Raw genomic sequence first — 24,054 nt, 5'->3', positions numbered from 1 at the left:
CAGGTCCAATAAGGTGTAATAAGTTTCAATCAGGTCCAATAAGGTGTAATAAGTTTTAATCAGGTCCAATAAGGTGTAATAAGTTTCAATTAGGTCCAATAAGGTGTAATAAGTTTTGATCAGGTCCAATAAGGTGTAATAAGTTTCAATCAAGTCCAATAAGCTCTAATAAGTTCCAATTAGGTCAATAAGGTTCAATGGGTCTAATAAGTCGAATCAGGTCTAATCAGGTTTAATAAGTTCAATTCAAATCCAATAAGGTAGTGTTTGGAAACTTGTATTTCATTTTATATAATGGAATTGAAATCTGGAATTTAAGGTTTGTATTTCAATTCATAATCACTGTTTTGAAAGGAAGTTTGATAGTGGAGATAGAAATGGGGGTTTGATGGAGGAGAGAGAAAAAGTATGGGTTTAGTAAAGGAGAGAGAAATGAGTGAAGCTGGGATATAGATAGTCATAGAGTTGGATATGTATGTGAAGAGAATTTCAAATGACATGGTAATAGCTTGAATTTCAAATTCTACTAATATAGGCTTTTGATAAGAATTTGTACAAATTCCATATTGAATTCCATGCCATCCAAACAATAGATTTCATCCAAATCCAGAATTTGAAATGAAATCTTACTATCCAAACTTAGCATAAGTTAAATTCAAATAAGTTCAGTGCCACCAAGATGAAAAGAATACACTCTAAACCTCGGATATTATTTATCCCACAAAAGTATCTAAAAACCTTTATCCATCCAAGTGAGCGACAAATAGTTGTAATTCGATCTAAACCTAGCTGGATTAACACAAGTTGTCGAGTCCTAACTCCTATTATTTGACTTCACTCACAGGCAGTTGCAGCCGCATTGAATTAAACATAGGCAGCGTAGAATGTAGATCTTTTGTTTCTTTCTTGCATCTCAAGCCAATACACATCAACTTCCAGATTCTTCCATGTCCACTCACGCCAACCACTTTAACTCAACACGTGTTTCCCTCGCTTCCTACATATTCCACCACTTTCCTCCATTTTCTCTTTTTATCTTCTTCTATTAATACTTAAAATATCCAAATATACTGTAAAAACTATAATTTAATACTGTCCTCAATTTTACCTCCAAAATATCTTCCCTTTATAGCATTGAATCTTCTTTTTATCATTAATAAATATTATAGTATATTATTCTCTATACATTTTTCCAAAGTTTCGGTGCATTCAGTGACCCCAACCCAAATAATCCATAGAAGTAAGAAATTCTCTCTCTTAGGGTTTTCTTTGAGTTGATAATTGTTGTTAAAGAAGATGAAGATTCAGTGTAACGTCTGTGAAACGGCGGAAGCTACGGTGCTTTGCTGTGCTGACGAGGCGGCGTTGTGCCATGATTGTGATGAGAAAGTTCATGCTGCTAATAAGCTTGCTAGCAAGCATCAGCGTGTTTCTCTATCTCACTCTTCTTCTCACATACCTAAATGCGATATTTGTCAGGTTTTTTTTATTTTTACTCTCTTTTTTTTTTTTTTCTTCTTGTTGTTTTTGTTCTTCATAAAGTGTGGTTGTTATTTTTTTTGTGTGTGTAAATGAGCCACTATGCGCAATAATGATGTTAATGGGATTTGATCTGAGGAAATACTACCTGCATAAGACTTTACCAACTAAGCTAGACGACATCTACTTATTGTTAGTTGTTACTTGTTAGCTGTGTGTGTTTTTTTTGGGTATTTTTTGAAGGTTTGACAATTTCTACAATTGTGTGAAATATGAAGTTATTGTGAAAAATTGTGTTTTCGTATAATTCTTGTTTTTGTTGTGAATTTGTGAGGGAGAAACACATGTCGAATTGCGATTGGATATTTAGTATTTTTGACGGTGTATGGATGAATTGTGGACTTGATATTCAATCATTTTGACTATAATGTTTTTGATTGTATCACGAAAATGCGACTTCATTTGAAAATTTTGCTAATTGAGGAGATAAACTTGGACTTTACCATTAAAATTTTGAGAATGAGAATCGGTCTAAAACCTTGGGTAAAGAAATCTGAGTGACAATGTTGATATTAAGAAGAAAAAATCAAGATGATATTGATCATTTTAATTCTTAACAATTTTTCACTGTAAATAATATCAATCAACATTAATTGAATTATGATTTTGAGGATTATGGAAAGGAAGACAATATATTACATTAAATATCTTGTTGACAATGAAGATGTGTCTTTTTAAATGACACTCATATCATTATATAAATAGATATTTTCGCTTTTGCAATAGGGTATAGTTGATGTGTACTCCTTGGATGTCCTGAAATTTGATTTTTGCGTTCTTAACAAATGTGATATTTTAATTACTTCGCCTTTTGGTCATGATGATCATCTTTTTTTCTTGTCGCTACTAACTCGGATAGTCATCACGCCATGTGGAACATGTTTGCAGGATACAGTCGGCTACTTCTTTTGCCTAGAAGATCGAGCTTTACTTTGTAGGAAATGTGATATTGCCATCCACACTGCAAATCCGTTCGTGTCATCCCATCAAAGATTTCTGTTAACTGGAGTAAAAGTGGGACTTGAAGCTGCGGAACCTGGCTCTTCTTCGTCTGGAGGGAGAAGTCATTCTGGGGAGAAAGTTTCAGATGCTGAAAATCGTAGTAGCTTAAAGAGGAGTGCTCCCACATCAACCACAAGCCAATACGTCGAAGTAGGCCCTGTTCAAAGAGGAGATGAGGTTGTTATGCCTTCAAAGAGGAGCATGCTAAAGCCATTGGCTAGTGAATTTCCCAAAATCCAACCTGTTCAAAGTGGTGCACTTGAGGACATAACTCAATCTAGGATGACCATTGCTGGTGGTTCTGCTGTGGGAACCCTTCCTCAGTGGCCCATAGATGAATTTCTTGGGCTGAGTGATTTCCAATTAAATTATGGTTTTCCTGACAATGGAACATCAAAGGTATGTGTATAGTTACTATCATCAAATCTCATATTTATCCTCATATTAATGCCCTTCTCAAAGTAAGAGATGTTGCAGAGGTTTCCATTGACCCCATGAACTTGTTTTATTATTATATTATTATGGGAGGGGAGAGAGGGATGTCATTGTATATAGCTTTGGTTGGATGTCCTGGGTTTGATTATATTTGGTGTCATTTTTATCATAAATCTAGATTCCGTCATTTTGAGTGAGTGATTGCCATATGGCATTGGTTTTTGTTATGATATTACTGGGTTGCCGTTCAGGTGGCTTCAGCTGTGTAGTGACTGAATTGCAGACGAAGTAAATGATTAGACTGACATCGTGGTATTTGGTCCTGTTTGGGCTATGTTCAAAGTTTTTACAATGATAGACCCCAAATTGAGAGGTCTCTCTTCTCTGTCCTTTACCAATTACGCCACTGCTTAACTTCCAACAAACAGAAACAATCCGATGACAAAGAATGTAGAGTTTTGGGGCTGTCCTCCGTCTATCTGTGTATAAAACATCAAATGAAATTGACTTGCTAGCGATTATCCCCTATGATCATAACCCTTGGGATCAATTGCTTAGTTTTCTGACTCACTAGTAAAGCCTCGAAGATTTGATGAAAATTAGAAAGTCGGCACTTGGGTTTATGTCATATAAGAAAAAGAGGATGAGGCTCAAACTCTAAGGTATGGGTTCGTCAAACAACCCCTAACAGACCCCCCCCCCCTTTTCCCCCCATCCGCTGTAAAGCATGTTGGGTGAACATGTTCACAAGATTGTTCATGGCTCAACAGCCTACAGATTGTTTTGGCTGATCTTCTCTGTAAGATATTTTTACTGCCCAAAATGCATGTTGCACTCCTGTTGTAAGTCTGTTAGGGCAGAGAGATACTCGAAGAAGGCTCCCAAGATCCCTTGGGGACCCCTCAAAATCACAGGTTATGAACTTATGATAGTTTCACTTGTTCTTCATTTTGCACAGTTTTGCTATCCTTCTATATTATGTAAGACCTTGAGGATTAGGTGCTAAGGTCATGAAGCCAAAGTCAAGCTATTCTGGCATCAGGAAAGTGGCTAGCTGACCTCCCCTGTCCTGAGGTGGTACAATACTAAGTATGTGCGGTGTGTGGAGGCTACACTTTGTGTTTGTATTACTATCAGCCGAACCAGAATGCTAGAAGCATTTGTTACCAAAATGAGACAAATTTGGGTTCACCATCAGTTTGCCTTTTTTGCTTCTAGGTAAAGATTTTTTTTTATATATATGTAACAATAAAAACATTACACGTATGCTAGCCAATAAAGCAGCATCCAAGCACCAATTGGAGCAACACAGTAGCAATTCACCAATGCAGCTGGTACAATCTGTTATTGTGGTTCCTGTCCGGCAGCCCTTCAAAGAAGGTCTTCAATATAAGAATTCATAACCTGGGGCAAACAAAGGGAAGGCAAAGAATTAATGGTGGATACCAGTTTAATATACAAGAATGGGTGCACAAGAATTTACTGTAGCAAATTATAGCAATTATCAGATTTTCTGTTTAGTGACAAAACTTTCTCTCTGTTCTGCTTCTCTGAAAAATTTATTTATTCCACACAGTATAAGCATTCTCAGACTTCAGCTGTACTGATCATCAAACTCAGCTTCTAGTTTCCAGTGGATGAGATTGAGCTGACTTTGTCATCAACCTACCGGCTCTGTTAACGACCTAGGCCATGAAAGAATCCTCTTACAAATACTTGCAATCATGATATAGGAGAAAAACAAACTCCAATATTTTCTAGATTCGAGCGACTATAAACAGGTTGAGGCTGAACTTAACTAGATACCCCATTTCACAACTCTGGCTTTGGTAGTTAGCTTCTTATTTAAGGTTGACCATACAATGAACCTGCTCCAGAGAAACACCCCTCTCACGGTCACAGCTTCTAAACAGTAACACTGAAAATGAACCACCGGCTCTGTTAACGACCTGGCTATGTGCAAGCTGTTTCCTCAATGTCTTGGATGTTCTCCTTGGGACACCCATTGGGTTATTGGCGCCGCTTCTTTTTCTTTTCTTTTAATATGATAGCTAGCCTACAGCATGACTTTTTTCTTTGTTAAAAACTAAGTGGTGTTCTGTGTACCCATAACCTTTCTTTTTTCAATAGTAAGGGCCCATATTGATGGCGTAATAGCTGCCTTAATCCAGTGAAACATCCCCTCCAAAAAAAAAAAAAAAAATCCAGTGAAACAAATCTAAATATTCAAGCTGCTGGATACAGCTGAAAACACACACCATGCCCGGAGAAAAGCTCTTTAAGATATTGAGGGTTCTCCAAAATCCCACCACTAGATCTCTAAAAACCTCAGCAAACTAAAACTTGGCTCAATCAGTGTCTTTGCTGTAACCTTCTTGTGTATGTTAGAATGGGTTGATTCAAGTCCAGTGGCTGGCATATGTTCTTTTTTTGGAAATTGGATCAATCTTAGATATTCTTTACCTCGGTATCTTTCTTTGACCTTTTCTGTAGCCGTATCTGTATCCTGTCTGACTTGTGCGCTGAAACTGGCATTATATTTTACTCTTGGTTCCCTCATTTTTTCCATTCACTAAGATCTTGTGTCTATAATTTGATAGGCTGATAGTGGCAAGCTCGGAGAGTCGGACTCTTCTTCAATCCTGAGGTGCTTAGAAGATGATTTGGATAGCGATGATCGGTTGGGCCAGGTTCCAGACGTTTGGACAGTACCGCAGGTGCCTTCACCTCCCACTGCATCAGGGCTATACTGGCCTAAAAGTTCTCAGCACTTCGCTGAAAATGCTGTATTTGTGCCTGATATATGCTGGTCGCAGGCGCAAAATCATCACTTCCAGTAAATACCAAAGCGCAATGATGATAAATGAAGGGCGGAAAATCTATTCATCTTCTTAGGCGTTTTATACTATTCAAATTTGCAGATCCACTCGATGGTTTAGGTACCAACATAGCTTAGTTGTGTTGTATTTTCTTGTGGCTTTACTAAAATAGTCAAATGTTTAGGATTTGTTATTTATGAACAATGTCTGACTACAGTTTAAACTGTATCTGTATCATGAATCATAAGAAAAAATAGGTTATGTATGCTTGAAGTGTGGAGAGTAAATAGACCCAAGGCTAGAAAGACATGCTGTTATTTGGTGTCTCCAGTTCTCATTTCTCAACACCCTGCTCGACTTGCAAGAAGCTAGCCTGATCCGAGGCTCAAATCGTCGTTGTTTCCGAGTTTCAACACTATAGGATGGCAAGTAATATAGTGTTTCCCTGGGTTCTGTAGGCTACAGGTTCATTTTCAAAGTTGATAATGTAAAACTAATATTTATTGTGGAACATTGCATGAGAAGGTGCATAACTGCATATGGTTGGTTTTGTCCGTAAATTCGCTCTGGGCAAGAACATCAAATCTAGCTAACAATCCATATGAGATGCATAGATCATGAGGGTTGTCGATAGTTAGATATTCATACTTGTCCACTTGCACATTCTTGGGACAAAATTGAAGAATATGGCTAAAAATCGCCCATTTATATTACTTGCAATTAGATATTGTTGGTTTCTTTTATGGAACGAGTCTACGAATTAGAATAATATTGATACATTGCATTCATCACTATTCTAAATGTTTCTTTGTTCGTGTATTGTTTTTCTTGACATAAAAGCTTGTGCCCGAACAAATGAGAGAAAATTTGTGGGATGGAGGAGAGAACATCATTTTTAATATTTTCAAAAGTTTTTCTGGAAGTGCATTCGATACTATTAATTGTTGTTTCAATTAATGAGATAAAAAGAATATAATGTGGTCCTGGTTTAATCGATTTGTCATGTCCTTTTTCTATGCTTGTAGATTTAGTTATTTATTTCCTTCTTACAATAATATTATCAGAAAAAAAATTATATCATTTTCGGAAAAAAAAAAAAAATCATCTATAAAAAGAATTAGGTCATGTATGTAGAGCAAACCACTCATATTTCATTTATTTATCTGTGTTTCTTTTTTCATACTAAGTGTGCGTGCGTATGTTTGATGTCGAATAGATGAGTACAAGATTTGACACTTGACTTCTTTCTTAAAATGCTAAGTGTCTAAATTATTAAGAAAATCGAATGTAGTAATGAACTAATGAGCAAATGGGCAAAAATTGTAAATTGTATCATGCATAATTTATAATGAATGATGTCACTCTTCAACAAACCTCTCTCTAAAGTACTAGCATCTCCACTAATACCACACGATCATTATCCTCCACCACACATCCATTGCACTACCGCAAGGGAAACAATGACAATTTGGAATAAATCAACATTGCGAAAAAACCCAATATCATTTAAAATTCATGTTCCATTTTATCTATTTCCTAAAACTCTATGCACAAAGATGTGGTGCAATTAATATGAGATAAAAAGGATAGTTTTTATGAAAAGAAAAAAAAGTCGGTATTGCATAAAGTTGATTACATGAATTTCAATTACTCTATCAAACCCCCTCTTTTTTTTACTTCACCAATAATAAGGAAATATTGCTAAATATAACTCAAAGCTATGACTAATAATTCACAATGTGAAAAACAATACAAATTGAACTATTTACGACAAAAGACACTTAAACAGAAAAGTTAGTATATTTATTTTTACAAAATTATAATGCCTTAAAATTATAAATTTAAAGACCAGTCTTTAATATTAGAATTAAAGATAAATTTCTTTCTTTTCTAGAAAGTAAAAATTGTTTAATTTTTAAAAATTTTAAATTGTATACTGCTAATACAAAAACAATGAAAATCAAAATTAGAAAATCAATTTTTCAATACTTTTTAATATATGAAGTATGTTAGAGCAACTCCAATGGTTGGGGTGAAGGACTTGCTAGCAATTTTAAAAAATATGGAGCAACTAGCTTAACCATTGGAGTAGGTTGCTGAATCTTTTTTTGCTTAGCAACTTGGCTGAAGTTAGCTAATTTGCCCAAGCAAAAGATGTGGGACCATGTTGATATTGTGGAGAGTGAGTATTGTGTCAAAAATAAAATACAAAAGATAAATGACAAGTGGGATCTACTCAAGCTAAATGGAGTTTGGCTAAACCATTGGAGGTGTTTTGGCTTAAAGTATAGTTTAGCTAGATAAATCTAGGTGACACTTTAAGCCAAACTCTATTTTGCTTACCATTGAAGTTGCTCTTAGTGTTTTGCCTGCAAAATCTTCCCGGAATATTTTATACTGACAATGACCGAGATCTTATTTTACACAATCATATGTAGCTCAGAGCAAACAACACAAATCATATAGTTCTGTACATATTTGATATAGATTATATTAAGATAGTTTAGTGGTACATAGTTAAGTGCTAACCACTATAGGACTTAAAGACCTGTAAAATTAGATTACATTGAGAATTTATAATATGTACAACAAGTCTACTAATGATCAACTTAATGTTTTCACCTTTTACTCTCAATGAAGAATTACATATTTTCAAGGCATCAACTCCATGTCGTAAACAATCAAGTTTCTATCCCATTGAACATACTTCTCAGAGCGTGCCGCTCTCTTTGTGGATACCATTGAACCTTCATAAGTCTGCTCCTTCATTCAGAACGTCTGTGAATGGTATCTGAGGCATAAACAACAATACGAACAATAGTATGAAAATAGGATTCTACAAATTCCAAGTCTTCAGTCTCCTGGAAATTCTCGATGATGCTTCACCTCTCTTTCTCTTTCCATATGATTCTGTTAAGACGTTGATTTTGTATTCCGTTAACCAAATATTTTCTCTGAATAGCTAAAGCATACACCACTCTCAAGTAGGCAATAACAGAGTACATAATTTTCAAATCAGAAAGAAAATTTGTGGGTTTTGTAAATTTACCATAACCAGCTACGAAGCAGAACTTGTTGCAATAGGATGGCCAAGATGCTACCCATGGATATATTAATGATGTTGACAGCATCATTGTTAAGCTGCAAATATATCAGAACCATGTAAGAGACATTTGGGGTTAAGATATAGCTGTACCCCCCTCTCCCCGAAGTACAGAACAAAATGGGGAAAACCAGTTCCACAGATATTTCATAAACAACATCCCATAGCCGCACTGTAGAGCACTAGCAAAATTCCGAGATGTAAGAACTAGGACAAGAGCCAAAACAGAAAAAAAAATTGTTCAGTTGAGAGCCTACCCATTGAAATCCTTCCTTCTCTTGAAGTGTAGCCCCAATTATACTTTCACCGAGGTTAGCAATCTGGGAGGCTAATATGCAGATAATTGCTTCTGTTATATTTATCTGCCTTCAAGAAAACATGAGCATCAATAAACCCATATGTAATTTCAGCAAAGGCTCAACTTACACATTTTATCCATTCCCTCCATCCCATAATAGTCTTTACATTAAGGTTAGGCATGGAAATTGAAAACAATTCTTAAAATTAAAATATGAACAGAAAGTGGATATACAGAAAGAAAAAGAAAAAGAAAATTGTTGGGATGGAGAGACGCAGATGATAATTTATAAATATTGACTTATATAACCTAATAACATAGTAGAAACTAGAAAGTCTATTTTGAACACCCTAAATGGCAAGTGTGTCCATTAGATGTGGAATACAGGGAATACTAAGTTCATCCTCACCCAACAAAAATTCACAATTAGTAAAAAGGGTCATGAATAGCTTTATTAGAAAAGGCTTATACATTTTCTAGACTATCATCAGAAAGCCAGCAAAAATGGTCAGAACTATCTTAACTTGTACTCGTAGTGACTTAAAATTGGGTAGACTAATTGGAACTTGTTTTATATTATCTGAACTTCTTTCTCCTAACACAGGTGTTCTTACGGGGACGAGAACGAACAAAGCCTAGAATGAAAGACTGGGGGGGGGGATCTGCAACTTATTCTCCTTCGTTTTCTGTAATTTCCTTCATTTGCATAGGCTTTGTTCACATTGCAAGGACTCCTTTCTAGTGCATACACCTTCACTCAAAAGAGTCTTAGGCTTCCCCCACCCCCCAAAATTTCTGCAGTCTCCTTCAAATTGTGTTGATTTTATATGTATGCATCGCATGTTTCCTAATGCATACTCCTTTCACTCATAAATGCATTCTTCTGAAGCTTCCAGCACCCTCTCTTTCACTAATTATGCATCAAACTGAGATCCCCAAATCTGCAATAATGGCCTTCTGCCTACCCTAGTAGCAGACATAATCTCCTATTGCCAGCAATAAATTACCCGATTGTGACCAGAATCAAAATGGACACAACCTGTAAATTAATGAGACTAATATACATTAGGTAATCTAGAAAGCTAGTTGACAATAGACCCAAATACGACCCAACCCAAATAGATTGGAACTGACCCGAAACCAAACTGCATTGTCCCTAGCGACGGATATATCAAGGGGACAGAACTATTGGAGTAAATCTGAGGACACATTCTTTTTCCATTCACACCTTAAGCACACATTAAGCATAAAGGAAGCAAGAAAGAGGAAAAAATCAATTCAGCCAGTTCCCCTCATTACATGTGCACCAAATTACAATACTAGAGGTAAAAATGTTACTGCATTACATTAAATTCCTACTTCCCTTTTCCGTATCTTTCAAGAAATTTCTTACTTCTTTTCTTTCCTTTTTCGGTGAATTTTATCCCTCTTCTACCCTTACTAGCCCACTTATGGACCATATCTCCCACTCCCTAATTACCTACCTATCACCATCATTTACCCCGTCTCTCTCCTCTCTAATCTCCTCCTCATCCTGCCTTCTCTCTCTTCCAATCCTCAAAACCCTATTTCCCCCTTATCCAACCCCCCTTCCAAATTTCTCTCTTTCACCCATCACTCTCCCCTGAATCTTTAAATCTCTCTCTAACTCATCAACAACAACATCAACCATCCATCAGATTGTGATAACAACACCCAGGGAAGGTGGCCAGCATGAAAAAGCATTTACAGTTTTCTGGCCCTCCTTGAAAAATTTGCAAGATGCATTAATGGTTACACCATGAGCACCTATCTCTTTAAGAAGACAAAGCTCATCTTAAACCACCCATTGCAAACCTTTCTTGCTACATAATTGCCACCAAAAAAAATCCCAATGTTTATCCATCCAATGCTCGCCAGGATGATGCATAGAGAGGCATGAGAAGACTCGGTAAACTAACTCTGGAAGATCAGCCTTCCCCCTACAATATAGAAGCCCTAATTCACTCTGGAATTTTTTTTCCAAAAGCTGTTGCTGATGAAACTCCAAATATATTATTAAAACTTAAAATTTGCAGCAAGTGGCAAACATATAACATGGACAGGAGAAACTAGACCATACCCCCAAGGAACCCTCCCAAATTCCAATGCATGCAAATGAGGGACATGCCAAAGTTTCAGAGACCAAAGAATAAACATGAAACCTCTTTTTTTTATTATCAACCGATGGAACGGGGTCTCCCTGTGCTTCAGATAGGAATAGAGCTCGAAACTCCCCAGAGAAGAGGAACAAAGTATCACCTGCCATATAGGAACAAGGCGACTACATGTCGTTTCCTAGAGCACTATAATATAAAAAAACCTAAAATCCAGCATTATAAGCTTCATTTAGTAATCTAGTGAAGGTCTAATGACTAAGACAATGGATCACCATGACTCAAATCTCAAGAGCCAGCACAGAAGCCCACAAGTCTAGCATTAACCAACACCGCAAAGCGAATGATAGAGATGACAAAAAAAAACACACATCTTCCATCAGCGTACGGAGTCCATCTTCTCAATGGAAAACATGAGATACTTCCAGGACCATGTTCACAATGCCTTCTTAATAAAGACTTAAATGGCAAGCTTGCTTGATTGGATTTCAAATATGCATAAGCGCAAACATCTGCTGAGGACTGCATCCAACAGCTGACAAACCCAAAAGGCAGGCTAATTGGAGCTCATCAGTTTTGCTTAGTCTCAATGCAAGAACCTTGGCGATGATTTTAAACACTTCTAAGATGGGTTTTGGATTCCAAGTTCTTGTCTTGTTGTTGTTAACTGTGGCTACTGGCTTTTGGAATGAAACAATATAACTATATAAGTGGCCCTCAAGCTTTTTCTAAAGCACCATTTTCAAGTAACTCACAAAGAATCCCAAGGCATCATTCTTAAAAACCTGCAAACAAGACTAAGAGAGATCAAAATTATAAATTATAACCATCATGTATTGATGTCTCTCTCTTCACCCTCTTTTGATCTGAGGACATTTGCAAGTCTACAAAATCATCAATACAATTGAAAGACCATTTATAAAAATATAAATAACAACCTTCCCAGCTGTTCTGCAGCATAAATCCTTCACATAAAAACACATCACGGCCTACCTTGTAGCTGGAGTATAAACATTTCCAAATAATTAGATTGTACAAACTATAAAACAAACCCAAAATTGTTCGCATCATGATCAAATAATCTTTGTATTTCAGTCGCCATCACCAATACACTGCCGCTTCACTCTTTGCCTCCAAAAAGTACTAATCTGCTCCCTTAACAAAGACACAACCTTATTGCCTTGAACATTTTGGTCCTGTTTGCCACGGTTCACGATAGCATTTATTCCTTCTCATCTAGAAGACAACCCTTCTCCACCAAAAGTTCCAACATCATATCCAAACAACCAAAAACATTCTTATTTCATTGTTTAGTCCTCTATTTAACAATCAAGAGCTTCTCTGCTGAAATGAAACTATGATTACCAGTAACATATAAACCCTCCCATCACTCCAGCGCTATGTTGCAAACTTGCAGTACCCCTCTACATCTGGGCCTCCGGCCATACATCATTGAGCCTGAATAGTCTCTTTGATAACACTTGAAGCTCTAACACTTACCTCTAGAAAGTAATCCTCTTAATTAATAGAAAAGAGAAAGCTTTAAGTGAGAGATTTTGGTTAATAATTGGCGGAATTTTATTAAGAGCAATTGAAGTGAAAAAAAAAAACCCCTCGCAAAGCTTCAAAACACCTTCATCTTCCAAAAATAGCACTGGGCCATCAGCCTTGAGAAGACTTGTGACATGGTGAAAGTGTTCAGTTACATAACCAATCGAATCCTAGTTTTAATTTATATTCGTTGAACGATTGAAGTGCAATCTATTGGAAAGGAGATCACTGGGTGGAAAAATCAGCAATAACACTTTGGATTTCATGTTCCCTTTACATGTTAAATTGGCCAATCTTGATCTTCTAGCAAATTGCTACTCAGTAACCAAACACCATGAAAGATAACAATCCTTTTGTAGGAACACTTTTAAGTTAAGCCATAGGAAAGTCAAATGTTCCAAGTAAGAAATCTTTAAAAAGCAAACAGACTTTAGAAAGTAAGCAAACAGCTGCAAGTAGAAAGGAGGACCTGGCCAATAAGACAACCAATGAAGGCAAGAAGAACTGAAGCTAAAATTCCAGCAATGGTTCCCTCAACACTTACAGCACCTTCTGTCCCCCTTGGAACGACTTTAAATGTTGTGACCAGGTACCTGGTCATAAACACAGTGTAAGCATTCGGCAAATTTTAGCTCACATGTTACAACAGATTATGATTGTCATCCACTATTTCAAATGGAGCGAGTATTATTAGGTGGTTGGTATCACAATTTATTATAATCACAATTTATCACTAAAAGGGGGATATTTGGTCAGCTTTTGTTAAATAAAACTGAATTTATTTTGCAAACATGAACTTAATTTTACTCAACTATATTTAAATTCTAGAACTTATTTTTCTAAGTTGAAAAGAATGGATACTCAAGACACCTGATATCCTAATCACCAATAATGAACATATTTCAAAGATAGGTCCCGAAATTAACTGCTTGTTACTAAAACAAGGGAACAAGAAACAAAGATTTTAGAGGGAGAAAAGACAAGCAACTTGTTATGAATGAGTTTTTTCTTTTCCATGCTCCCTTAGCAGAGATTTGTTCTGATAAGTTTATCACATGGGCCCATTGTTCTTGTGTAAGCAACTAGTCTCTGAAACTGCAAATCATCTACCTTTTAGTTTCTGTTTTTCTTTCCATCTTTGAATTATAAAAGGAATTGATACAAACTATTTGTTGATTCAGAAAATTATTAGGGTATAGCATCTTATAACTAGAGGTTGTCCTAGATATTGGTACAAATTTAACTTATCTATATTCTCTTGTAAACAAAAATCTATATTCTGAAATTTATACACGAATTGATGACTTGAGTCTTGAGCATTTCTAAAATTAATGAATATAGGTCAATTAAACGACATATCGAAGAAATAATATCGATCTACAATCTCTTGCATGTCCAGAAGAATAAAGTCATATAATCAAGTCATACATATTGGTGTCATTTATACAGCATTCAATGTCAATTAGCTTAGTGGTTCAATATGATAGTTCAAGCAGCTGGCTGCGTTACGCCATGAACGTTTTCCAACATTAATTAATCCTCAGTTCAATTTTGTATTGTCATCAGGTATTTTATATTTGAAAGCAAGGAATTATTTCTAAATAATGATGCTCAATAATTGACAATCTAAGGATGCTTCAACCTCTCGGATGTTTTAGATGAATATCTTCTCTTCATATTCATAAATAAATCCTAACTTACAAGTTCTATTTTCTACTTTTTAAAAAGAAATCAATTAGCCTATATATATCTTCCCAAGGGTCTTTCGATGTGTTTATTATCTTTTTGCAGCTGTAACTGTTATTATTACTTTAATTCGGCTCGCCTGACCTATAGTACTGAAAAAGCCACCAAACTACATTTTCATAAGCAAAAACACAGGGACAGTCCACGCTATATGAGTCTTAAGAAACCACTGAACAGTGCAAAAAAAATCTCGCTTCCACCACACCTAAGCAAATCTATCATACACATAAAATGATATACTCGTTGATTCAAAGGAATGTGATGATGAATACAGACTTACGTTGTTTTTCCGTATGCCTTCCCGATCTCACTTGAGACAGTATCACTGAGCTTAGTGCAGAAGCTTGCAACAAAGCCGAGTTGCCAAAGCTGAGAAAGTGCCTTCCCTCCTATTCCATATATGGAAAGAAGTGCGCACACACAGCCAGCAGCACTAGAACCAATTACACTACCTGGCCCTCTTCTTCCTTTCCTCTTCTCTGCAACCCCTTGAGCCTCCTTCTGTGCCATCTTGACTTTGGTTGCTGCAGTTCCCTAGAATAGGTTGAATTATCAATCACAAAATACGAGGGAAGGAAACAGGAATATCTGAAAAAATATCTATCAGGAAATACGAAAAGGAAATTGATACAGCAAAGCTGACCAATCTCAACCTTTTTCATCGTCTGCCTAACTCCCTTCTCCCCCTACCCCCGACCCCCCGTCCAGGGAAAAGAATAGATCATATTAATAGAAACTCAAAAGCTACTAAGAAAATCAGCAAGCACTACTATTATAGGTCCAACTATTTTTCCAAACTTTGAAAAATGTAAAAGAAACTCCCAAAGTTTATAGAATGACAAGATGAGAACGAGGAATGTAAAGAACCATATGCCTCTCTCCAGTCTCCTAGAGCCCTTAATCTTCTTATTAAAGCATCAGCTTTGAAAACCCAAGGTAGAAGTTAGTGGAACAATCGACTGAGAGACTCAATCGAGCACCACAATATACATTTTCCACATCACTATAAGAAACTTAATATTATCATATTATGTGTATCATTCCCCTAGAAACAATGAAGAGAATAAGTGCGAGGGAGGGAGCCAATTAGATCGAGAGAAACCGAAGCTAAAAAAGTCCACCAATCTAATTCACCAAGTAAAGTGTCATTTGAGCTGAATACCATTTTTCAAGCACAGTAGTTGGATTTCCTAGTTCCCACTGAAAGGCAGTATTGCCTTGATCAAACATACAGGCCAAACAACCTAATCCATCCATTGCCAATCAATTTTGATACAATCTCACTTTTTCTATATGCTCAGTGGTCCAGACTCCAGAAACAGCAATGATATGATCCCGAGAACGGAATCTAACTTACTTCCCTAGATCTTCACTTGATCAAGTTTGAAGTTTCACTATGGGTTCTAAAACAAGTTAGAGACTTCACTCACCTTTAAGTCGATCTAGGAGGGTTCGTAGATGTTCTGATTAGCTTCACTCACTAGTCAATTCACCTGATCTTAAAGTAAACTTCACTTGTTTAATCTAAGGGTCTTAATTTAAGATTCATTCTCTGAAAGCAACGAAAATCTGGAAAAATACGTCCTCTCTTTGTAAGAGACTCACGTCAAAAATTGATAAAACTCAAAACATATTTTATTCATGAAGGGGGCCTTTATATAATTATAAACTAAAGACTTAAGTAAAATTTCCAAAAACAACCAGCCCAAAAACCGCTTGAAAACACATCTAAGGAGAATTAATGAATTTCCTAAAATAAACCAACTAAAACCTTACTGAAGTAAACTGAACACTTGCCTAGAAATCAAAAAACCACATGCCTAAACAAATCAGATTTTAATGCCTAAAATAAAACAAGAAACAACTTGCATTTACACAAAAACTTTCCTAAAAGTGTGAAGCTTTTATTCTAACATTAAGAAACTTTCCAAAAGAAACAAAAATCAGAAATTAAGCAACTGTTGTCCGATCATGGATAGTCACAAGATAGACCCCAGTACAATTACAGTAAACTCAAATACAAAGAAAATTTAGCTCAAGAACCACTCATGAAAAACGCATACTTTGATGTCCACGTAGAAGAAACAGGAATTGATGCGCACATCATTTTAAAATATCTTCCACCAACCAGACCAAATACCCTAAAATTTCATATAGACAATCCACACATAAAACCCTAAGGTTGATCAACAAAGACAAAAGCAGCCCAAGTTAGATCCAAGCCAGGACAACCTATTTTGAAGATATGCATTTCACCTAAACCTAAGAGGAAGGTCTTCTTGCAGTAAGATTACCCACCATCAAGCTGATCATAAAATCCTAATCAGGGACAAAGAGAGGACATGAGTATAAATGCAACATTTTAAAAGAAGTACCATAAGAATTCATTGCATATTACACTTTTTATTTCATAAGCGTTAACAGCCCTAATAGCTCGTTTGGTAGGCAATACTAGGCATCACTAAATGACACGGATAGTAATGATATCACATGTAATTTGCTAGGTAAATACCCTGCTCGTTACCATGATAATGAATCCCAACCCCCCAAACAAGTGATCTTTTCACATATTCTCATTCCCATTCAATACCACCTATAAAGTGACAAAACTGGCAATACAATATTTACAAAGAAAATCACGAGTTTGGGAATGGGCAAGCATTACCATGGACATCAACAGAAGATCTTCTATACAGGACTAGATATAATTTATAATTTTTATTACTATAGTCACCATTTATGACCAAATGCCAAACGAGCCATTTTTCTAATGGTTTACAGCGAAAGCAACGACGCACAAACATCAAAAGCTTTACTAATTCAATCACAAATATGAATCAAGTCACACAACGGAAATCAACAAAGTCCCAAAAATCTGTGTTAAGCGGCATTGAATCATTGACAAATTGAAATCAACAAAACTCCAACAACAATGTTGATCAAATCAATCAAAAATAACACTACCCAGTCCTCACCCAATAAAATAAGATTAGAAAACCATATAACAAAAAATTCACAAATTAAAATCGTATAATTGGAATGAAAATAAACAAAAAATAAAAACTTACAATAACAAAATAAGTGGCAACAAGAAGAAACCCAGAAGGGCCAAAAGAACGCCATGTAAGAGTACCCAACAAGAAGGCAGCAACAATGCCGGAGAGAGAAAGTCCAGACACCAAAATTGGAGAACCCAGAATGAAAATTACAACATTGGAAAAAATGGCAGATTGCCACGTGGCAGGGTTGGATTGAACGAGGTTGATTGCACCAGAAAGTGGGCCAACTAGGTCATTTGGAGATGCTTTAGCAGTGGGAAATTCAGACATTTTTGTGGGTTTATAAGATAAATTGAAGCAAAAGTGTTTATTTTTGTTGGGATTTTTGTTGGGATTGAGATTGAGAGGGGTGAAGAAAGAAAGTTTAGGGTGGTTGTTAATGTTGTGTTGGGTTGGAGAGTTTAGAACGGAGCATGAGAATGATGTTGGTGTGAGAAGAAAGAAAGCCATGTCGATTGTCGAATGACAAGTAGAGTGAGAGAGAGATTGTGAGAGATGTAGTTGACTCTTGACTTGGGTCCGTCTATCGTGTAGGAATGTGGTTATGCGGTTTTAGCAAAACTAACATTACATGAACGTAAAGTGTGATAGCATATGAAACAGAAAATAAAATTAATTGGATGGAAAAACGGTTTTTACATTTTGATGGTTAATTTAAATGTCTTATTTTGTCTTTTTTTTTTCATTCGAATGAAATAATTAGTTTTTTTTTTTTTTCCTTTTTTTTTTTTGGTGTTCCACATGTATAGTCTTATATATTAGAGATAAGTAAAGCAGAAATAAAGAACCTCGCTATGTCTAATTGTTGGACACATAATCTTCTAATATTCCAGTTTGGTACCAATAGTATAAAGATATATTTTCTCCGTTTGTTTACATGTTACACTTTTGAAATTACGTACTCCTAGACAATTTTTGGAGAGGAGAGAGATAGAGAGAAAGAAAGAGAACAAAAGTGTACGATATGAACATGTGATAGGAGAGAGATAGAGAGCAATTATTACCAAAAATAAAAGTGTAACATATAATTTGATACTTACTAATATACAAAGTGTAACATGTAAAAAAAAATGGAGGAAATATATATTTTTATCAGGAGAAGAAAACTAGGAGGTGCCTATATAAGAGACGCCACTTAAAATATCCATAAGAATGGTTACAACAACTTTGAAGTTCAAAAGAAGAAGAAAATAAAGCACAAAGTGTAACACTCCATCCTTTTCACAATAATATTAAAGAATGTAAACTATAATAAACAAAAGAAATGATAGCGAAAATATCGCTCGGACATATAGCGTCACTGTACGATTTAATCAAACATTCTATAAAGATGTTAACTTAAAAACATAACTAAATAATCTCAAAATAAGTTCAACCTTTTATATCAAAAATTACTATAATCTCAAAACACAACTAAAATCATCCAAAACATCTTTATAACTCATGTGGCAAAACAACCAACCAAAACCTTCTATACTTCACACCTATAAGAGTGAGATTCTTCCTAAAATCCTCATAAAAGTCATCTCCAATTATAAACACTTGATGCTTGGTAAAATCTTCAAAACACACTTCCCGAGTCCATACTAGAATAAGTCTAGCCTTCGGAACCATCTGCATATATAACAAAAACAACAAATATCCACAATCAGTGGTGAGTAGGGGTGAAAGTTAGGTGTGCAGTTTGGATTAGGGCCTAATTCAATCCGATCCGAATAAAATTTGGATTTCAATTTTTCAATCCGAATCCAAACCATTTAGGGTTTGAATCCGATCCAATCCAATCCGAAATTTCATACTCTAGATTGGATCCGATCCGAAAATCCGATTTTTTTTAAAACTTTAATTTTTCGATGAAATAAATTAAGCACAACAGCAGCCTAATAGATTTAGGAAATGAGGAATTAAGTGCAGTTAGTGCTTTAGGGGAAGGATTGAAGTTCTATGTGTATTGGACTGTGGAGTAGTTTTTTTTATAATAAAAAATCAGTTAAGCACTTAAGCCCAATCCAGATACATAATCACTAGTGGAAAAATGAAGAAGGGCTGCGCTAAAAAAGGTATGTAGAGCTGCGCTAAAAAAGGCATGTAGGGCTGCGCTTTTTGACAGCAGCCCTTTCAGTAGCAGCCCTTCACTTTTTAAGTAGGGCCGCGCTAGAAAAGCGCAGCCCTTAAGCTAGAAGGGCTGCGCTAGTTAGGAAAAAGCGCAGCCCTTCTGAGCTAGAAGGGCTGCGCTTTTTCCTAACTAGCGCAACCCTTCCTACCAAAAAAAAAAAATTAAAAAAAAAAATTTTTTTTTTTGACATTTTTTTACTCATAATCTCACATTTTCTGAAATTAAACAGAAGAGAAGAGAAACGAAACGAAAATACTAAACCCAAAACAATAAAAAGAATGAAACGAAAATGAAAAAAAGGAACAAAAACTAATATACAAAGAGAAGTATACAAGAAGTATACAAGAACATTAATCAAAACAAAGATGAAAATACAAGAAATTATATACAAAGAGAAGTATACAAGAACATTAATCAAAATAAACAAAGAGAAGTATACAAGAACATTAATCAAAATAAACAAAGAGAAGTATACAAGAACATTAATCAAAACAAAGAGAAGTATACAAGAACATAATCAAAATATATAAACAAAGAGAAGTATACAAGAACATTATAGATCTGAAAATACAAGAACTACCTCCAAACATTAACCTAATAATGTTTAAATACATAAAACAAAACCTAATACATAATTTAAGGGAAAAAAAAATTTCGGAAAAACTTAAAATGCCTATTTGGAGGCTTAAACGAACTCGTTGGCCCGTTCCGCTTCCGAAAAGGTATCACAATAGGCAATCGGACTCCATCGCCATGTTTAGTGCAAATCATTTCAAGGTTTTTGTCGCAAATGTTTATGGGAGTTTTTGAGAGAGAAGAGAGGATGAGAGAGAAGGAGGAAAGGATTAATGAGGGACGTGAGAGAGAGAGAGAATGAGGGATAATATATTTGACGAATCCCTCTCAATATTTCAAAGCCCGCGATTCCGAAATTTCAAATTTTTTCAGGAAGGGCTGCGCTTTTTTAAAAAAGCGCAGCCCTACAAAGCAGAAGGGCTGCGCTTTTTTAAAAGCGCAGCCCTTCACTTAGTAGGGCTGCGCTTTTTTAAAAGGCGCAGCCCTTCTTACCTACAGAAGGGCTGCGCTTTTTTAAAAAAGCGCAGCCCTACTAGTGAAGGGCTGCGCTTTTTTTAATAAGCGCAGCCCTTCTGCTTAGTAGGGCTGCGCATTTTCAAAAAAGCGCAGCCCTTCACTAGTAGGGCTGCGCTTTTACGAAAAGCGCAGCCCTTCCTGCGCAGCCCTTTCTGTTTTTTCCCCTAGTGAATACAAGGCATATTACTATTCGGTTATTTTGGATTTTTGGATCCAATTACCCTCAATCCATTCCGATCCGAAAATCCAATTTTTCAAAAATTCTCAATCTGAATCCAATCCGAACACAGTTCGAATCCGATCCGAATTACTAATTTGGATTGGATTGGATTGGATTTTGGATTTTATCCGAATAACTTTCACCCCTAGTGGTGAGTAACTAGCAGTTCTCCGAGAACAACTAGTATCGAGACAACATTAGTAGATTAGCTTTAATCATATATAATCACCATAATCATATATAATCATCAAACATACAATTAATTAACATCAGATCATCACGAAAGACTCCAACTACTCACTTACATGACAAAAACAACTCTAATTATGAATTTCATAAATAAAGAGAAAACATTTTGCCATCACAATCATAAATCACCATAAGAAAATAGTGAAGTACTCCCTCCGGCTCTTTTTAGTTTACCCCTTTCTTTGGGGCACATTTGCCGAGATACTAATTTGAACCTTAATATCTAATTTTCGATAAGCAAAAATTACAAAAAGTTGATATTTGGATAATACATATTGAGACGAATCCAACAAGATCTCACATGACTATATTTTTCCTTAAATACAAATTAGAAGAGATAGTCAAAGTCATGTATGTGAATAGTGTCAAAAGTCAAAAGGGGTAAACTAATAAAAGACGGAGGGAGTAAAACATAGTGAAAATTTACGAGAAAAAGAGTTGAACGTTAGTGGATCGCAATCCACTTCTTAAAGTTTGTCAAATCGCAACCTCCAGACAACCTATGAGTTTACGTTCCTTACTGTCTGTGTCTAAAAATGGTCAAACTCTCGATGGAGGATAGTTACGCAGCATTCCCTAACCTCTCGGACGACAACAATTAACTCAAATTTACCCCTAGATCGCAACTCAAGTTGGTGTGTTCATCAATAGGGACTACATCTATCCCGCCGGATTTCTTATATCTCAAAAATAAAACAAATTACCATAACAATCTCATCTACAAACTTCCATCATCAAATAAATATCAAAAGGGATGCCTAATGGCCTTACACTCAAAATTCAGCAGAATAACTAGGATCACAACCCTAAGTAATTTCAATTCGAAAATCATCTCATTCCATCTTCTCATAAAAACAACAATACAATCTCAATAATTTCACAATCAGCGACCAAGCTCACAACATAACAACCATGAAGTCAACAACCTCACAACAATACCAACAAGTCATATCATAAAGAATAATCTTTAAAGCATCCTAAAATCATAACGCAAGTAACAACACAAGACTGAATAATTCAAAACAACATTAACCACCAGCAATATATCCAAAATATATGACATGAAAACATTTGAAAAACATACGGATGTTCATGCAGTAAACAAGCAGACGAGCATGTCTGCCTTGACCATAGGTGTGCTCAGCGCAGGAGCGTGTGCTTAGAGCAGGAGCGTGTGCTTAGAGCAGGAGCGTGCGCTCCGTGCTAGAGTGGGTGCTCATCACAGCTCTTATGCGTCTAACGCACAGGCGCCGCATCTTATGCATCTTGGTGCGTTCGATGCTTCTGGACGATAAATCCTAGATTAACCAAAAGCTATCGAAAAATCGTTCAACAAGACGAGCATAAATCATGATTTCTACTACATTCGGTATCAACAAAATTATGAACTTCAACTTCAATCCCAAACAATTCCACCAATCATTTACTAAGTTGTAGAAATTATTTCACAAGGAAATCAATCATAAGAAAATTATAACATCACATGAAAGTAACATCAAATTCTAATAACATGACTAATATTTCTACTAAACAAATGAGCAAGGACAGTAACAAAATAATACTCCACAATACAAGAAACACAAGCACTACTACATTAAAAGGCAAAGGCAACATACAAAAATCGTTGCAATAGGCCCAAAAGTCGTTGCAGTAGACCTATTGCAACGGTTTTGAACCATTGCATTTGGAGGCGTTGCAATAGGCCTAGTGCAACGACTTTTGGGGCCTATTGCAACGGCTACCACAAAGCCGTTGCAATAGATGTAAAGAGTCGTTGCGTCATCTATAAGGTCAATTGCAACGCCTCTATATCTATAGCAACGCCATTCGATAGCTATTGCAACGACCCTAATATTCATATTGTGTCCCATTTTGGCTTCTATAGCAACCCCTCTCTATATATTACAACACTATCATATAGCTATTGCAACGCCTTTATGACGGAATTTTTTTTGTAAACCCCTCCTAATGCCTACCGGAAAGCTATAATATTACAGACTGGATATATATTAGTAATGATGCAACAAATTGCAAAAATACTCTTAAAATGCCAAAAATAATTGTCATATCTATATTATAATTTCCAAAATAATTAAATTAAGAGTATATATGAAAAATCCTAATTAACGAAAATTAATGTACTTAATCAAACCTAACTAATAAATATTTGTTTTAGTACCACAAATACTTCTAATTAGTACATAATCATATAGCTAGCTAAATCTGGCCGATAGTATGTATAGTGGGACGTCTACGTTTGATCTCCTCCGGTTGGTTCATCATTCACCTAAAAATTCAAACATTGTAATAGTTAGTAAACGTACCCATCAACAACACAAAAAAAAGAGACAAAATTACAGTACCTTGCATTATTGCTATAATAAGAATAATGTGGGATAAAGATGACCATATAAAAGAGACAAAATTACAAACCGAAAATTAATGTACTTAATCAAACCGAACTAATAAATATTTGTTATGGATGTGGTTTGAAGCTATCCACTACCTTTTTACCCAGTAGCCTTAAGGCCAAATCTTTTGGAGTCTAAGAAGTTTACATAACACAATAAGCCATATAAAGAAAATCAAGGAATGAAGCTAAGGTATAAATGATCTAACCAGTTAGTCTATTATGTTTTAATTTGGGGAACATGATGATCCTTCTCATATATAAAAGGTCAGGTGCTCTG

The 24,054-nt window shown here is 35.7% G+C and overlaps 2 protein-coding genes across 3 annotated transcripts; one reads left to right on the top strand and one right to left on the bottom strand.

The window, feature by feature from the left end:
- Positions 1-1,087: 1,087 nt before the first annotated feature.
- LOC104891303 (B-box zinc finger protein 22) lies at positions 1,088-6,355 on the top strand. The gene is made up of 3 exons (XM_010676978.4): positions 1,088-1,479; positions 2,428-2,940; positions 5,577-6,355. The coding sequence occupies exons 1-3, from the start codon at positions 1,297-1,299 to the stop codon at positions 5,814-5,816; spliced, it is 936 nt and encodes a 311-aa protein (XP_010675280.2). The 5' UTR covers positions 1,088-1,296; the 3' UTR covers positions 5,817-6,355.
- Positions 6,356-8,258: 1,903 nt separating this feature from the next.
- Positions 8,259-18,562, bottom strand: LOC104891304 (protein VTE6, chloroplastic). Of its 2 annotated transcripts, XM_010676979.4 has the most exons (6): positions 17,697-18,556; positions 14,909-15,162; positions 13,352-13,475; positions 9,156-9,260; positions 8,845-8,936; positions 8,259-8,705 (listed from the first exon to the last, which is right to left on the bottom strand). In XM_010676979.4, coding segments are annotated over exons 1-6 (1,017 nt in total). In that variant the 5' UTR covers positions 18,138-18,556; the 3' UTR covers positions 8,259-8,704. The 2 variants fall into 2 exon arrangements, with proteins under 2 accessions (XP_010675281.2, XP_019104631.2); XM_019249086.3 differs by lacking the exons at positions 8,259-8,705; positions 8,845-8,936 and having other exon boundaries at positions 9,156-9,264; positions 17,697-18,562.
- Between the last annotated feature and the right edge of the window lie 5,492 nt (positions 18,563-24,054).

This window comes from Beta vulgaris, chromosome 4, assembly GCF_026745355.1.
Source record: "Beta vulgaris subsp. vulgaris cultivar EL10 chromosome 4, EL10.2, whole genome shotgun sequence".
NCBI classification, from domain to species: Eukaryota; Viridiplantae; Streptophyta; class Magnoliopsida; order Caryophyllales; family Amaranthaceae; genus Beta; species Beta vulgaris.
This window is presented reverse-complemented; position numbering and strand designations above follow the sequence as displayed.

Coding starts and splice junctions, on each gene's coding strand:
- LOC104891304 (XM_010676979.4), bottom strand. CDS start 18,137: ATGGCTTTCTTTCTTCTCACACCAACATCATTCTCATGCTCCGTTCTA. Junction 15,163..17,696: donor TTGCCACTTATTTTGTTATT/GTAAGTTTTTAT, acceptor AACCTATTCTAG/GGAACTGCAGCAACCAAAGT. Junction 13,476..14,908: donor AAGGCATACGGAAAAACAAC/GTAAGTCTGTAT, acceptor GTTTATGACCAG/GTACCTGGTCACAACATTTA.
- LOC104891303 (XM_010676978.4), top strand. CDS start 1,297: ATGAAGATTCAGTGTAACGTCTGTGAAACGGCGGAAGCTACGGTGCTT. Junction 1,480..2,427: donor CTAAATGCGATATTTGTCAG/GTTTTTTTTATT, acceptor ACATGTTTGCAG/GATACAGTCGGCTACTTCTT. Junction 2,941..5,576: donor CTGACAATGGAACATCAAAG/GTATGTGTATAG, acceptor ATAATTTGATAG/GCTGATAGTGGCAAGCTCGG.